Genomic DNA, 18,335 nt, shown 5'->3' on the forward strand with positions numbered 1-18,335 from the left:
ATAAACACAGACACATGCACAAGGTATATGTATGACAAAGAATGGACACAATCTTAAACTGATTGGGTTAAACAGAATCTATTGTAATTTATTTTTTTAAAAATAAGCTATTTGACATCTTTGGTTTTGAAATGGCTTTATGAGTTTACATTTTATTATTTTGTAATTTTAAACACAACACAATATACTATACAGTTTGTTTGTTTGTTTGTTTGTTTATATTAATTTTTTTATCCTGTCTTATTTTTGCTTAACTCAAGGAAGTGAGTTTGTTTTAATTCCTAGAACCAGTCTGGCTTTAGTGGTATTTGAATAGATACTGAAAAAAACTTGTATATTAAAATTTATTAAAATTTATTTTAAATATTTAAACAGTTCAGAAATAGTTCATTTTGTTACTTAGAAAATTTATTATTGTGCAATCAGGATTAATGATTTTTGTTCAACATGTTATCCACACAATTATAGAAATTCTTGACTATCTCAGACAGTTCCAATGCATAATTTGGGAGTTCTCCTAGATTCATGACACCTATTCAAGAAACAGACAGAAGTTATGGCTAGGAGAGCCTTTTAAGAACTTTGTGGCTAAGAGAGCCTTTTCAGAACTTTCCAAAAGTTGCGCCCTTTCCTGAATCCTGAGTCCATGCACTCAGTCACTCATACTGTGGTTATCCCTGATCTGGATTATTGCAATAATAATGATACTTGGGAGTATCTTAGGAAGTCACAATTGGTCTAGAATGCAGTGGTGCGGCCAACTGGCAGAGTCAGATTTTAAAGGTCTTATGGAAGCGCAAGAGAATGAGGTGGATCTCACTTGGAGAGGTACAATGTTCCAGAAGGCAGAAGCCACAGCAGAAAAAGGCTTTTCTCCTGGACAGCTGGAGTTCCTTGGCTGCCAGGGTCTTCAGGATGAGTAGGGCAGGTGAAGCCCATCAGGGTGAGAAGGTTTCTCAGGTAGCTTGGATCAATGGATTTCTTGAGTAAAAGCATTTCTATTAAAAAGAAATTAAAGTATGAGTGCACACTGAAATTGATATAAAATTAAGTAATTAAGAATTAAGGAAGGTTTGATTGACTAGGATTTAATCCTAATTGATTGATTGATTAGGATAGAGTTGAATGGGGAATGCTCCTATGGAAGGGGGGAGCTTTCATAGTTTTCTTGTGTTTCTGCAAACTTGAAAATTCCTCAAAGAGATGATATCTTGCTCTTGTTTCTTAATTACTCAATTGAGACAAAATTAAGAAATTAACTTAATTACTTAATTTAGTCTCAGTTGATTAATTAAGAAACAAGAAAAATGGAAAGAAAAATAGGAGGTAATGGACTCTTGGATGGTTAGTAATTATTTGGATTAAATCCTAATCAACCATAGTTCTGTAGAATATATGGCCATACTAGAACTTTTATTATATGTCTTTTTCTTTCTTTTTTTTTTCTTTTCTCTTCTTCCAGAATCTGAATTGTCTACAAGTAATGAACAAAGTACTTGTTTAGATATGAAAGAGAACAATGACATCAATCTAGCTGAAGCAATATTTACAGTATTGTCTTATTGCACTTTATCTCCCAAATCTCTTGGTGATGCCCTTCAGAACTACATGGAAAAAGAACACATGTGGGATTTCTTACATAATATATCAGGTAAGTATAATGTAATAAAATGTATCTTGAATATTATACTCTCAGTTTTCTTGATTTACAAGGTGTGTTAAAACATAGATCTTAAATTATTGAATAATACAAGTGTTCTCTTTCCCTCCAAGATGCTATGGTATAGTAATTAGGGCAAGGTAGTGTTTAGATCTGAGTTGATACAGTTGAATATTAGATTTGTTTTCATCAGTGAAAACAATTTCATATATAAAATATTAATTCTGCAAGAATTAATGTGGCATTTGGACAGTAACATTATTCCTCTGAGAACATTTAATTTCTGTCTTTGAGATATTTTGAAATACTACAGAAATTACTTCCTACTCATCTTGATATGTAGTACCCCTTGGCACTTTCAATTTGAACTTCATTTCAGGGATAAACTATATGAAACATTAATCTCAAGTGCAGGACAGTTTTTTTCAGAAATAACTGTCACAGTGGGATGGATTGGGACACTAGCAGGGGAGGTTTAACTACTTGTTCTTCTGCAGTCCTCTCAGATTCACCCCATGTCTGAGTTTTAAATTTTCATTTATGTCAGAGAAGCCTACATAACTTCTTCTTCAGTAAAATAGTATATGTTAGTCTCATAAGAGTTGGGATTGTGAGGCTGAGAGAACAAAGTCAGTCTGGTGGCCCGGAACAAGTATCAGGTTCTTTTTTTTTTTTTTTTTTTTTTTTTTTTTTACAAATGTGTTTTGTATTTAATTTTTTTAAACTTTTTTTTAGTCTCTTACCAAATATCTCAAAGAGAATGATAATATGATGATGATGACGATGATGATAGTCATTATTTTTCTAAATGTATGTCTACTAAAAATATTTTACAGTTGAACCAGTCATAAAAGCATTTTTAAATTACAAACAAACAAACAAATAAAAGAAGCATTGTTTTGGATGCTAGTGGTAATCATTTTTATTTTTTTCCTTTAAAGTATTCGACTGCGAAAAATAAATGTTTAAAGTTACAATAATTATGCCATAAAGAAGTTCCGTGGGTTCTATTTATGATAAGAATCTAGTATTAAAAACCAAATTAAACTATAAAAATCCTCATATTGAAATTTACTCAACCCTGAGTTACTTGTTTCACTATCTTTAATGTTTTTTGTTTCGGTAGTTTCTAGTTGCAGTGAATCAGAGCCAGAAGTTGTCAAATGCTTAAAATCGACTTTGATTAATTCAGTTAACGGAACAGTAAAGGAGGTAATCTCCTTGATGCATTCAGGGGAAGCATCAGAGAAACATGGCACCTATCTGCCTAATAAAACTGTTCCTGAAAGTTTGTTGAGTACAGTTCCAAAGGAATGGAATTACATTTATAAAGATGTAAAAACAGAAGATTCTAGGAAAAGTAAGTATCTTTACTTAAGCCTCTAAAAATATTAATTAACCATTTAATGACAATATGTAAAAATGGAAGAGGTTTTGATCATGAACATCTTGGTAACCACTTTATTGTGTTTTTTTGTTTATTAATATAGTTGACTTATTTTTTTAGAAAGGTAATGGAAAAATATGTATAATTTTATTAATGGGGATTCAGCAAAATAAATCATGTTCAGAGAGGAGGAAGAAAGAGCTCTTTACAACTGAATATTGTGACATTTTCCCTAGAATTCTCTGTTGTAGTTGAGCTCCATCATTTCTGGACTAAAGAACTACATTTATTCTTAGCATGTTGAGTTGCTCTATCTGTTCCACTGTAGGAGTTGATGACAGTTATTAAATGTCTGTAATTCACTTAAATGGCTGCATTAAAAAATATTGGAGCACATGCTAAACCATAAAGCACAGTTAAATACAAACATTTAAAATGTTTTGGGAATGTAGTGCAAAGTGGAAGCAATGTGTACTCTTAGAATTAGTAATGTAATTGAATGAATGTTTGTAAATAGGTTAGACAGAATAAGAAATATTTTTTTTCAATGCAATCCTTGCAGCAAACGGTATATGGCTTCAAGTACACTTATAGAATAGCTTGTATTCATATTGCTATAAGTTGCATTAGGTTAGGTTAGGTTAGGTTAAGTTTATTTATAGGCCGCCCTTTTCCCTGAGGGGACTCAGGGCGGCTTACAACTTATATAGGAAGGGGAAACATACAAAGACATATAGGACAATACATAATTAAAAGAGTAAAGCAATATTCATTCAACATTCGGGCGGGGATGGAATATAATCTTTAACCCCAGGCCTGACGGGATAGCCAGGTCTTGAGGGCTGTGCGGAAGGTCTGGAGGGTGGTGAGGGTACGAATCTCCACGGGGAGATCGTTCCAAAGGGTCGGAGCTGCTACTGAAAAGGCTCTCCTCCGCGTAGTTGCCAGTCGACACTGACTGGCAGATGGAACTCGGAGGAGGCCCAATCTATGCGATCTAATGGGTCGTGAGGAGGTAATTGGCAGGAGGCGGTCTCTCAAGTACCTAGATCCACTACCATGAAGGGCTTTGTAGGTGGTAAGTAGCACCTTGAAGCGCACCCGGAGATCAACAGGTAGCCAGCGCAGCTCGCGGAGGATAGGTGTTATGTGGGCGAACCGAGGTGCACCCACAATCACTCGTGCGGCCGCATTCTGGACTAGCTGAAGTCGCCGGATGCTCTTCAAGGGCAGCCCCATGTAGAGCACATTGCAGTATTCCAGCCTAGAGGTCACAAGGGCCCGAGTGACTGTTGTGAGAGCCTCCCGGTTCAGGTAGGGTCGCAACTGGCGCACCAGGCGAACCTGGGCAAATGCCCCCCTGGTCACAGCCGACAGGTGGTAATCAAAAGTCAGCTGTGGATCCAGAAGGACTCCCAAGTTGCGAACCCTGTCTGAGGGGTGTAATATTTGACCCCCCAGCCTGAGTGATGGAACACTGGCCAAATTATTGGGAGGAAAACACAACAGCCACTCGGTCTTTTCCGGGTTGAGTACAAGCTTGTTAGCCCTCATCCAGTCTCTAACGGCTTCCAGACCCCGGTTCATCACGTCCACCGCTTCATTGAGTTGGCATGGGGCGGACAGATACAACTGTGTATCGTCCGCGTATTGGTGATATTTTATCCCATGCCTCCGAATGATCTCGCCCAGCGGTTTCATGTAGATGTTAAATAGTAGGGGGGACAGGACCGACCCCTGCGGCACCCCGTATGTTAGGGGCCTAGGGGTCGATCTCTGCCCCCCGACCAACACCGACTGCGACCTGTCCGAGAGGTAGGAGGAGAATAGAATAGAATAGAATAAGTTTATTTATAGGCAGCCCTTTTCCCTGAGGGGACTCAGGGCGGCTAACAACTTATATGGGAGGGGGTACATACAATGACATATAGCACAATATATAATTAAAAGTAGAACAACATTCATTCAACATTCGGGTGGGGGCGGATTATACTCTTTACCCCCAGGCCTGACGGGATAGCCAGATCTTGAGGGCTGTGCGGAAGGTCTGAAGGGTGGTGAGGGTACCAATCTCCACGGGGAGATCGTTCCAGAGGGTCGGAGCTGCTACTGAAAAGGTTCTCCTCCGCATAGTTGCCAGCCGGCACTGGCTGGCAGATGGCACTCGGAGGAGGCCTAATCTGTGAGATCTGATGGGTCGCAAGGAGGTAATTGGCAGGAGGTGGTCTCTCAAGTACGCAGATCCACTACCATGAAGGGCTTTATAGGTGGTGAGAAGCACCTTGAAGCGCACCCGGAGATCAACAGGTAGCCAGCGCAGCTCGCGGAGAATAGGTGTTATGTGGGCGAACCGAGGTGCGCCCACAATCACTCGCGCGGCCGCATTCTGAACTAGCTGAAGTCGCCGGATGCTCTTCAAGGGCAGCCCCATGTAGAGCACGTTGCAGTATTCCAGCCTAGAGGTCACAAGGGCACGAGTGACTGTTGTGAGAGCCTCCCGGTTCAGGTAGGGTCGCAACTGGCGCACCAGGCGAACCTGGGCAAATGCCCCCCTGGTCACAGCCGACAGGTGGTAATCAGAAGTCAGCTGTGGATCCAGAAGGACTCCCAAGTTGCGAACCCTGTCTGAGGGGTGTAATATTTGGCCCCCCAGCCTGAGCGATGGAACACTAGCCAAATTATTGGGAGGGAAACACAACAGCCACTCGGTCTTTTCCGGGTTGAGTACAAGCTTGTTTGCCCTCATCCAGTCCCTAACGGCCTCAAGACCCTGGTTCATCACGTCCACCGCTTCATTGAGTTGGCACGGGGCGGACAGATACAGCTGCGTATCGTCCGCATATTGATGGTATCTTATCCCATGCCTCCGAATGATCTCGCCCAGCGGTTTCATGTAGATGTTAAATAGTAAGGGGGACAAGACCGACCCCTGCGGCACCCCATATGTTAGGGGCCTAGGGGTCGATCTCTGTCCCCCAACCAACACCGACTGCGACCTGTCCGAGAGGTAGGAGGAGAACCACTGTAAAACAGTGCCTCCCACCCCCACCTCCCGCAGTCGTCGCAGAAGGATACCATGGTCGATGGTATCGAAAGCCGCCGAGAGGTCAAGGAGAACCAAGATGGAGGCATGGCCTCCATTCCTGGCTCTCCAGAGATCATCGGTCAATGCAACCAAAGCGGTTTCTGTGCTGTAACCAGGTCTGAAGCCCGACTGGAAGGGGTCAAGGTAACTGGCTTCCTCCAAGGACCGTTGAAGCTGGAAGGCCACCACCTTCTCAACAACCTTCCCTACAAAGGGAAGGTTGGAGACTGGACGATAGTTGTTGAGGACAGCTGGATCCAAAGATGGTTTCTCACCACCGCCGCTTTAAGTGCGGCGGGGAAGTGCCCCTCCCAAAGGGAGGCGGTAACAACCGCCTGGATCCAGCCTCGTGTCACATCACTTCTGTTGGCAACCAGCCAGGAGGGACACGGGTCCAGTACACAGGTGGAGGCACTCACAGCTCTCATGGCCTTGTCCACGTCCCCAGGGGCAACATCCTGAAACTCAACCCAGGGGTGGTGTACCAATTCATCCTCTTGTGCCTCGGCTGGATCTGCAGAGGTGGAGTCCAAATCTGACCGAAACCGAGCAACTTTGTCCGCTAAGAATTGGACATAATCCTCAGCCCTACCCTGCAAGGGTTCCCCCGTCTCCCTCCTATTTAGGAGGGAACGGGTTATCCTAAACAGGGCGGCTGGGCGGGACTCAGTGGACGCAACCAAGGTGGCAATATAAGATCTTTTTGCTGCCCTAAGTGCCCTGATGTACTCCTTGGTGCAGGTTGTTAAGAGTGCTCGGTTCGATTCGGATTTATCGGACCTCCATAGGTGCTCTAGGCGTCTCCTCCGGCGCTTCCTCTCCCGGAGCTCCTCGGTGAACCAAGGAGGCCTCCGGGATCTGCCGCCTCGGAGGGGCCGTAGTGGCGCAATCTGGTCAAGGATCTCCGATGCTGCCGAGTGCCAGGCAGCAACCAGAGTCTCCACCGGACTGTGGGCGAGAGTATCAGGAATAACCCCAAGCTCCGTCTGGAACCTCAGGGGTCCATAAGTCGCCTGGGGTGGAACCACTTGGTCGGTTCCTCCTCCCTACAGTGGGGGTTTGGCCTCCGAAAGTCAAGCCTCAGTAGGCAGTGGTCTGACCACGACAGGGGTATGATCTCATTACCCCTCAGACCAAGATCACAAGTCCACTGCTCCGAGAGGAATACGAGGTCGAGCGTGTGACCCGCAGAGTGGGTTGTGCCCCGAATTACCTGGGTCAAGCCCATGGCTGTCATGGAAGCCATGAACTACTGCGCCCCATCAGAGTGTTCACCGAGCGTAGGCAAATTGAAATCCCCCAGGATCATAATAGCAATAGCAATAGCAGTAGACTTATATACCGCTTCATAGGGCTTTCAGCCCTCTCTAAGCGGTTTACAGAGAGTCAGCATATTGCCCCCAACAATCTGGGTCCTCATTTTACCCACCTCGGAAGGATGGAAGGCTGAGTCAACCCTGAGCCGGTGAGATTTGAACCGCTGAACTGCTGATCTAGCAGTAGCCTGCAGTGCTGCATTTAACCACTGCGCCACCTTGGCTCATAAGCCTGGGGAACTCAATTGCTAGCTCGGCTACCGACTCGAGGAGCGAGGGGAGGGCTGCTGCAACGCTGTTGGGAGGCAGGTACGTTAACAGCAGACCCACTTGACCCTTGAGGTCCAACTTCACCAGCAGGGACTCACACCCAACAAGCTCCGGAGCAGGGATCCTACGAGGTGCTAAAGACTCCCGAATAACAATAGCCACACCCCACCCCTTCTCTGAGCTCTCGGCTGATGAAGCACCTGAAATCCTTCTGGGCACATCTCTACGAGGGGGACTCCTCCCTCCGGGCCCAGCCAGGTTTCAGTAATACATGCCAGGTCTGCCCCCTCGTCTAAAATTAAGTCCCGGACGAGGGGAGCCTTGTGAACTACAGACCTGGCATTTAGCGACAACAGCCGGAGACCAGGGTCCTGATTACTCGCGCCATCTGGCCTCGGAGTGGGACTCATAGGGCCGGAAGGAGGGATCTCTATGACGTAGCGAGCCCTCCTTCCCCGGTAATGGCCAGCCCTAAAGTCCCACACCGACTGCGACCTGTCCAAGTGGTAGGAGGAGAACCACTGCAAGACAGTGCCTCCCACCCCCACCTCCCGCAGTCGTCGCAGAAGGATACCATAGTCGATGGTATCGAAAGCCGCCGAGAGGTCAAGGAGAACCAAGATGGAGGCATGGCCTCCATCCCTGGCTCTCCAGAGATCATCGGTCAATGCGACCAAAGCGGTTTCTGTGCTGTAACCAGGTCTGAAGCCCGACTGGAAGGGGTCAAGGTAACTGGCTTCCTCCAAGGACCGTTGAAGCTGGGAGGCCACCACCTTCTCAACAACCTTCCCAACAAAGGGAAGGTTGGAGACTGGACGGTAGTTGTTAAGGACGGCTGGATCCAGAGATGGTTTCTTCAGGAGGGGTCTCACTACCACCGCTTTAAGTGCGGCGGGGAAGTGACCCGCCCGAAGAGAGGTGGTAATAACCGCCTGGATCCAGCCCCGTGCCACCTCTCCGCTGTTGGCAACCAGCCAGGAGGGGCACGGGTCCAGTACACAAGTGGAGGCACTCACAGCTCTCATGGCCTTGTCCACGTCCCCTGGGGCAACATCCTGAAACTCAACCCAGCGATGGTCTACCGAATTATCCACCTGTGCCTCGGCTGGATCTGCAGAAGTGGAGTCCAAATCCGACCGAAACCGAGCAACTTTGTCCGCTAAGAACTGGACATAGTCTTCAGCCCTACCCTGCAAGGGGTCCCCCGTATCCCTCCCATTTAGGAGGGACCGGGTTATCCTAAACAGGGCGGCTGGACGGGACTCAGCGGACGCAACCAAGGTGGCAATATAAGATCTTTTTGCTGCCCTAAGTGCCCTGATGTATTCCTTGGTGCAGGTTGTTAGGAGTGCTCGGTTCGAATCGGACTTATCGGACCTCCATAGGTGCTCTAGGCGTCTCCTCCGGCGCTTCCTCTCCCGGAGCTCCTCGGTGAACCAAGAAGGCCTCCGGGATCCGCCACCTCGGAGTGGACGTAGTGGCGCAATCCGGTCAAGGGACTCCGATGTTGCCGAGTGCCAGGCAGCAACCAGAGTCTCCACCGGACTGTGGGCGACTTCCAGGCAACCATAAAAAATCATGTCAATGAGTTGAGTGGCCACAAAAATTTCATAAACTAATGATATTAGTTGTTGTGAGTTTGTAATACTTTCCAGGGGATGGATTTGCTACTATAAAAATATGATAGGGCCTATTGAAAGGAAAGAATGTGCTTTTTAGATTTGCACCTACATAATAACAAAATCATTTGTTTTACTGTTCTGTAAATATCATAGACTGGAGCTTTATTGAAAAAAACCTCAGTAAAATGTGTCCTCTCAAGAAAGCTAGCTACATAACCCAATATAAACATCTGAATTTATGAAAAGCAGATTAATCTTTCTAGGAAAGAATAAAATAAAAATGCATTCCAAATGGGCCTCTGCCTGTTCCAGTGTTCACATGCAGTGCCTAGACTATATTAGATTTTATCTGCATGGTTAAAGCAGTGGTGATCAGGTTGGCTCAGTCTCATATGCCATAATGGACAGATGAGTGAGAGAAATGTGTGACAGACACAATTAAATTAAATTACATTAATTGTATTGGTTGTGACTCATTGCAAAATAAAATGGTTTAATTTTAATTATATCTGATATCATTTTTCTTTTAGGTTTCACAAGGCTTGCTGCTCAAGTTCTATCTATTGTAATCAGCAATTTACCTTCTGTAATAGCATGTTTGCCATCCCCAATTAAATATTTCTTTTTAGTATCTGATAAAAAAATACCAGAAAAATTTATTGAATCAGAGAAATACAGTTTTCTTGTCAAGACTTTGATTATAATTATATGTCAGATATTTGAGGATGGAAACATCATAGAACTTTTAACGGGTGCAATTCTTGACAGATGGAGCAAAGAAAAGCTCAGTTTAGTTTGCATATGTTTGGAAACTATTATAGGAAAAAAGAAAAAGAATCCCAAACAAGCAATTCATAAGATAATTCAGAGCATTGAACAGGAGAAGCCAAACTGGATTGAAAAGCAACTACTAAAAGCAAAAAAACTGAGCACAGAATGGTAAGAAACATTTTTCTTCTTTGTTATTGTTACTGCTAACCTCATTAATTTCTGAGAAAATAATACAAATTTTCTGGAGAAAAAGCATGTGGTCATTCCATTCAAGTCCTTCTAATTCTGTCTTTGAAGGGTTTTCTGTCTTTGTATCAAAGCCTTACCACATTTCCTGAATCCTTGGTCTCTTGAAGTAAAAGTGTGTGTATGCATTGTTATGTTTTTGTATCTTTGGGTTTCTTTCTTTCTGCCAAACAGTGTATAAGAAAAGATGTAAATGCCATTGATCTCAGAGATCCAGGGGAAACTGATTTCCCAATAAATCCAGTTTCTTTTTTTGCTGTTGTTCCAGATAGATTAAACTAAAAAATAGTGTTGGAAGAAATATCTATCCGGTTCAGTTCCTAGCGGGGAGAAAAACACTGAAAACATGGTGGCTGATATGGTTTAATGGAGCAGAACCATCAAGCACATGGTCCTGGTGCAGCTAAACACATCTAGTGAAGAGTGAGGGTTATTTATACCCACTCTTGGCCCTTGCCCTTGAGCTTCCTGTTCCTGTGGCAAGGAGATGTATTCTATTGGTTGCTGTCAGACTCCTATGGATCTATGCAGGGGTCATAGCTAACTTTGTAGGTGCTGATGCAATGACAGGGCTTGTTGTGCAATTCCTATTGTGGCTGAAGGTTAACCATCCCTTGGTTCAGAGCCAGACCTTGCTGCAGGCAGTGATGGATTACCAAATCTGCATTTCTAAAGCTGCCCCAGCTCAGTATCTGTTTGGGGAACAGGGGGAGGAAGCTGAAGCTCTGAGTTTCTGTCTCTCTTAAGATTTCTCTTTCTCTTTTAGGGGAAATATAATATTCTGCCTTCTCACCAGGTCTCACTTCTAAAATCCTTTTGCATTTTTTTGTGCTTAATGCAATTTTCATTGTATTTTTTATTTTGCAGTAGGCTACTAAGAATTCCTATTAAAGTAATTGAGTTTTGTGATGCTATTCATATTTTGGCTATTTCCCAAATAAATACATTGAATTCTTTCAGTGTGCTTTATATATGTGAAAGGTCTTAACTGAAGAGATTGTTGTATTAGTGATATAGGGTTAAATTCACAAAGATGTATTTTTGGTCATTGTTTAAATATCTATTGTGGTTATGTATTGGGATGTGGTTTAATATCTGAGGCACATTGCTGTTTGGTAACATAATTTAAGCTCAAGTGATTCAACATGATTTACTTTCATCCTGGAGCCATAAAGCACCATTTCAAAAGTGTGTCTGATGAGGCAATGTTCTCTCACTCAGAAAAGAATCCTTGGTCTCCTGTGCTTCGGGGAAGGGCACACTGATGATGCTTATAGTTCTTGCCACATTTTTCGCAGGATAATCTGCTTGCAGGTTTTATTATAAGAGCAACCCATAGAATTTTCACCTTCCCATTTCATTCTGTTTCTTCTACTGTGGCCTCTGTGGCTGCACCACTAATTTGAAGACACATTCTTCTGTGAAGGTGAGAGAACTTAATTATAAGTTGATGGAATCTTCCATAGTACATTATATCTTGCATTAAGTCACGTCAGGCTTGACATCAGTGGATTCTGCCATACTTTAAGGAAAAGTAATTTGTGTCCAAAATAAAAGCACAAGTCCTTACTTCTGAACACTGAAAATCTCTAGAAGAAGCAAAAGGAAGTGAATCTTCCACCAAAGTTAAATTTTCCCTGCTATACTGGCAGTGGAATTATTAGATTAACCAATGCTGTGCTTTCTCTACTCATAGAACTGTGAACTTTGCTCTAACATTTTCTTGTATCAGTGTTAGTGTTCTACTTCAGAAAGAAAAAAAAATTGGAGCAGTTTTGGGAGCAGTCAGTGGACTCAATTGATTTAGTGCTTGATCATCCTTTAATCTGCTCTCAAGGGATGATTATTTGGATGATCATTAAAGGAGTTTATTTTATTTTCTGCTCCTGTTGATACTGATTGGATATGATGATGATATCCATTCAGCTGTGTCTGACTTTTGGTGATTCTATAGGTTTCTCCACATCTTCCAATCTTGCACTACTTCTTTGAATTTTTCTATGACTGGTTTCAGCTTTGATGGTGTCCAGCCATTGTGTTCTTTTGTAGCCTGGTTTCCTTTGTCTGTTCTTGCATTATCATCTACAATGATAAAAATTAGGTTGTAGAGTTAGTTAATTAGATAGTTGTATTTAAATCCTGCCTTCCATTGACCATTTTTTCCCACTAGAACTTTGCGGGGTAGGTTGGGCTGACATATTGTGTCTGGCTGCAAGTCACTTAGTGAGTATCCATGGATGAGAGTGTACTTGGACTAGGGTTTCTCAGGTCTTAATACAGCGCACTCTATACTGGCTGTAACTAGAACCCAGATGTAGGCATCAAGTATATTTTCTTCCATTAACATTGAAATATATATCTGTTTTTTTTCTTGCATCTTTTTAAAACCATTCTTAAACTCAACCACATCTTGCTGGATTGGCTTCAAGATTTGTACTTGAGCCAGGATCTCTTTTAACAAGATAATTGAAGATTCCTCTTCTGCCATCTTTTCTGGATCAGCAGATAATGACACACAGTTGGAATTTAGCTATAGTGCCATCTCAAAAGTGGAAGACCAGCATTGCAATTGTGTTAGTGCAGAATTCTGTGATAATCCTGGAACCTATTGTTATGTTGGAAGAAATGTCCTTCTGGGTTCAGCTCCAAGTGTGGAAAAAGACACTGGAAACATGGAGGCTGCTTGGAAAGATGGTTTAATGGTGGACACATATGGCTTGAGGTCCTGGGGAAAAAGGGTGATCACATGCTTCTAGATGTTGAGTGAAAAAGAAGAGAAGAGGGAGAAGGGCTGAAAATTCCTGGCTTTATACTCTCTGTTCGGCCCCACCTCTCCTTTCCTATTCCTGAGTAAGAAAATGTATTCTGATTGGTTGTCAAACTCCCAGGGGCCATGCAGGGACAACTCTCTAGGCTGCCTTTTGAGTCCCAAGTTTGGTTGAGTTCCCAGATGCTATGTGATGAGTTTCTGTAGAAAACTAATCCCATCTTTGTTATGCAGAGTAAACTAGCTCAGGGCCACTAATGGCCCATTGAGAAAGGTGGGGCTATTAAGTGTGAGGTGGTTTCCTGCCTTAAAACATGTTTCTCCATATCTTATCCAGGGAAATGTAATATTCTGCCTTTTCAGTATTTTCTAGGATATGTCATACTTCTAGGAGAGGGGTGGGTGCTAACTTCCTACAGTTACTAAAGATGATGTTCAAGGAATATATTTCCTATAATGTACATTTATCCAAATATAGGCAGTTGCTTTCATTTCCATTAGTGGGTGTGGATAGAAAGAAGATGACTGTTAAGCAACTTTGTGAAGGAAACCAGCTTGTTTAGGGCTAATTTCCTCAGACAGGGAAAGAGTATTTGGAAATATGACACTGCTCTGATTGGCACAACTCCATTTTGAATAAATGTCTACTTAAAGAAAACCACAGTTACAGTTTTCATCTAAACCAGGAAAAATTAAGCAAAAAAAGAATCTTTGTATTTAGGATATTGTTTTTTTACTATCCTCTTGAAACATTTATTAAATTCGATTGTGCGTATTTTTATAAACTATGTAGTATATTTTTGCATATGTTAAGAAAGTTAAAGTATCAAATGTAGTTTTCATTATAATTTTTAAGAATATAATTTTAGCTTAATAAAATACTGCAATTAACAGACATAAATTTCATATTCATAGAAATATGGGAAAAGTGATAATTGTATTCATTGTCTGTCTTGTACATTAAACTATTATTAAAATAACCTTCATTTTATTGTTACCCCCCTCTCCTCAAATTATTACTTGTCAACTAAGATTGTGGAGAATACACAGTCTCAAAAGAAATGTCTGCTTTTCAGTGTAATTTGTTGAGTCGAACATTATTATTTTTCATTATGGTGACCCTGAGTTGCCTGACTGGGTGCATATAAAGATTAAGATGAATGCAGTTATTCCTTGGCTGAGGTCTGCCTCTTTCAGGGCACATTCTCCCTAATGACATGATTGATAGGCAGTCCCAAATCTAGAGAGGAACTCATTAATCACAACACTGACTGAATCCAATCATTTGCTTCACCTGCACAGTGATGGACAGGAAAGGATACAGTTTGTGTGCTGACACTGAAACAGTCATTTGTCAGAGGGCCTCAACTTTTTCAATGTCATCCTGTAAGCAGCTTGACATAACATTCAGCTGCACTACTATACAACTTTAAAGCACTACTTTTTAATTCTGCTATGCTTGTAAAGATGTAGTTCTTTGGAAACTTTTAGATCAAATGTAGTGATAGCATATATCTGTAGAATTAAATTGGGGTGACTATAATTTCAAATTATTTACTGCCTTGAGTTTTCTGAAGTGATGTATTGGATTGTAATGTTATTTACTGGGTTCTATGCATGTACATGTAACATGCAAATAAATTCAAATGTACTTAAATTTGTTGCACGGGCGCACACACACACACACACACACGCCTCTGGTCCTATATATGTTTATCTGAGAATGGGCCCACCTGAATTTAATGAAGCTTAATTCTGAGATGACATATACTAGCATGCAGATAAGAATAAATACTTAGTTTTCCTTGAGAATGTTGTACTATCGGCTCTACTATAATTAAAATGTTATAATAGCTTTTGGGGTTTCTAAATTGCTAATTGAGGATGGATGCAATGCTGTGATACAGTTTGAAATTTATAATCAGATCATAATATATTGAGTAATTAATATTAGAATGGGAATAGTTACATAAACTAGCCCAGATGTCATATGTAAAAAGGAAGTGCAAGCTTTTAACAATTGGTTGTTTTCCCAAATTGAAAATTGATATAAAATTATTCTGTGAGCAATACCTTGAAAATTTTAAAAAGATTTTAAAAGCTGCAGTTAATATAAGGACTACTTGTGTGGTGTGTTAATTAGGATTTAAAATAATGTAATAAAATAAGAAACCAAGGTTACATTACCGAAAGTGTACTTTTTTTGATTAAGAATAACAAAAATCATTTTATTGTCTTATATTTTTATATAAAAATGTTTTTAAATCAAAGTATTATGTTTTCTTTTTACTGGGGTACTTGTTCATAAAGAGAGGACACATATATTTAAAAATACAAGCAGAAACGTAGTTGTGAACAATAAGAAGATACCTGCAAAGTTACATGTTTCTCTTCTTTACAGTACACTGAGGGACTTTTACAGAACTGTGTTTCTATCATTTTATCATATAATCACACACTGTAAGGACTGAAGAGCCCAAATCAGGAAATGTAACTATATTGGTCTCTTGGATTAAGACTCTATCTTTTGGCAATATTCATTGTTTTTTATTGTAATACTTCTGCTTTCTTTTTAGTACAATTATTACTGCAAAAGATAGTAGGAGCTCAGAAGAGGAAACTATTGAGCTTGAATTGACTGAGCAGAAAATAAACATGATGGCCTTGGATATCTGCCACAAACCAGGTGGCAGTGAATACCTGAGGCAAATTTATCACATCATCCAGCTCAATGAGGTAGGGAAACGGCCTTTTTTACCGAGCAATTAGGTGTGTAGTGGCCTGAGGCAGCATCTGCTGGCAGCTAAGGGTTAGTCAAGGAGGTGATAATGCTTCCTAAAGTCAATACCTAGTCAATACCTCACTGGATTACACTGTTCACCTTAAGCTTTTCTGCATTTTTTCATAAGAGGTTATATTAGGGCATTATGTGCCTTTCATATAGGTATATACATAGACTCTGTCATGCTTCATTAATGGAATTCTGATTTCTAAAACTGACACAAAAAAACATTTTTGTAAGAATGTACAAAATCATTTTGTTTCCATTTATTTTTGTTTTGTTTTATTTCCATTTTATTTCAAGGAAAGTTAGATTAATATAATAAAAGAATATGAATGTGTACAGATCATGTTTTTAAAAATATAAACTTATTGACCATAATCATTGTTCTTTTTTCTTCAGTGAAAGTGTATTTGTTTCAGCTTTGTGCAGATTGCCCAATGAGTAAATAAGATAACTTTTATTTTTGATTGACTTCTGAAGCATTTTTTCTTTGTTACATACAATACTGTCTTTGCTCAGTTATGGACCACTATTGACTAATATATTAGATTCATGTGTATACTTGTACTCCAAAATTATATAAATGAGCAAGATTGCTATCGTGTTTTAATCATATTTTTTGTCCGCTTTTCATCATATGTACTAGTTTCTGTAATCATTTCATTTAGGAGCAAAGGTTAAAAAAGGAATTTGTAACTTGATTATTCAGTAACTTTGAGTACAGCTTGTTAATTATTTAAGGAATTGCCATTTTGATTTGGGTGTAAATATGTAGAAGAAAAAATAAAGAACCAGCAATCAAGAATGATCATTCAACTCCATAAAGCACTTTTTAAAGCATCTCTCAGAGTCACTCATTCAATGTCTTAGTCCAATGCCTAAAGTCCAAGGGTCATATATCTAGGGATTTTGAAAAAGCCAAGAAGGTTGGGCCTGAATTTTATAGAAAAGTGTTGTACAAAGCAGATGCCACTAGAGAGAAGGATAATTCCTGGGTCCCATCATATGACATTGCTTCATAAAAAGTTGTTAGAGCATGCCAACTTTGTTGTATCTGGTGATCAACAAGAATTAATATTAGTCAAGCAGGTAAATCAAGTCTGTGCCAAATCAGTGGTCCCCAACTTTTCTGGCCTGGCATACCAGTGGGAGGGAAGATGGAATGGTTTTGTGTGAGTGGCAGGTATGTGTGAGAGCACACACAACTCCATTTGCACAAGCGTTGGGTGCGTTTGCCCACTGCTCACACAAGCACCCACCACTCACACAAGTGTGCATGCTTGACTGGCAGTTGTGCAGTCCTGTTCCAAATGGGCAGTTGCCCGGTAGTGGGCCACTGCCCAAGGGTTGGAGATCCCTGCCGTAAAGGGCTTTACAGATGACACTCAGCATCTTGAATTCTATATGGAAATCTATTGGTAGCTCATAAAGTGGTGGTGTAGCATAAGTGCAATGATATGTGGCCATAGCTATCCACATTGGCACATTCTCAATTAGTGCAGCTTCTGAATGATACTTAAGGACAGATCCAAGGCTGCTATCTGGTTCTTAAATAGGAGCCATAATCTCAGGAGGATCCCCAAATTATATTCCAGTTCTGCCATCCTATCCAGTACTAAAGGTGGAAGGTTTCTCAAAATATTGGCCCCAAAATCATTCAATCTTATTAGCGTTGAAACTAAACCTGTTTCTTCCCATCCAGATTCCCCAGACACTGTCAGACACTAAAGAGGAACCTTGGAATCAAAAGAGGCAAAAATGCACAATTAATGACAAGGGGCAGAGATGTACAATTAATATTAGCAGAGTTCAATGACAGTTCAACTCATGCCACTTGATGATTCCACTCAGTGGTTTTATATAGAGTTTCAATAGGATTAGGATCTTACAACCTGCAGTACCCCACAAAGCTAGTTCCTAGGGTTTAACCTTCCTCCCCACCCAACAACTGGAACAGCCCTTTGAGGAAGGAAGAAAACTACAACAACATCCCACCTCTCTAAATCAGTCCAAAAAGATACCATGATCAATGGTAGTTAAAAGCCATTGTCAAATCAAGGAGAGTCAGGCTAAGAATACCACTGCCTTCCTGACTCCTCCAAGGTCATCCACAAATGCAGTCAATGCTGTCTCATTGCTATATTCAGGCCTGAATTCTGATTGAAAAGAATAGGATAATCTGTTCCTTCCAGAATCTATTGAAGCTGAAGCTCAACTACCATTTCCCTAATTTTTTCTGAAAGAGAAAGGCTGGAAATTGGATAAAAAATATCCCACATGTCAGGTCTAGTGCAGAGGTGGGTTGCTGCCAGTTTGGCCCAGATCGGCCCGACCAGTAGTAGTGGTGACGGGACCCTTCGCCCACACGCCCAGACACTTCTGCATATGTGCAGAAGCATCACATGCAAGCACGAGCGCGTCCAAAC

The 18,335-nt window shown here is 41.3% G+C and overlaps 1 protein-coding gene across 1 annotated transcript in view; it reads left to right on the forward strand.

The window, feature by feature from the left end:
- KIAA0825 (KIAA0825 ortholog) overlaps positions 1–18,335 on the forward strand; it is a 97,660-nt gene that overhangs the window by 66,633 nt on the left and 12,692 nt on the right. Inside the window, exons 14-17 of the mRNA XM_032213259.1 lie at positions 1,463–1,651; positions 2,787–3,020; positions 9,871–10,279; positions 15,701–15,860. Coding sequence (XP_032069150.1) covers positions 1,463–1,651; positions 2,787–3,020; positions 9,871–10,279; positions 15,701–15,860 — 992 coding nt within the window. The remainder of the gene's footprint in view (positions 1–1,462; positions 1,652–2,786; positions 3,021–9,870; positions 10,280–15,700; positions 15,861–18,335) is intronic.

Source organism: Thamnophis elegans, chromosome 3, assembly GCF_009769535.1.
Source record: "Thamnophis elegans isolate rThaEle1 chromosome 3, rThaEle1.pri, whole genome shotgun sequence".
In the NCBI taxonomy this organism is placed as follows: Eukaryota; Metazoa; Chordata; class Lepidosauria; order Squamata; family Colubridae; genus Thamnophis; species Thamnophis elegans.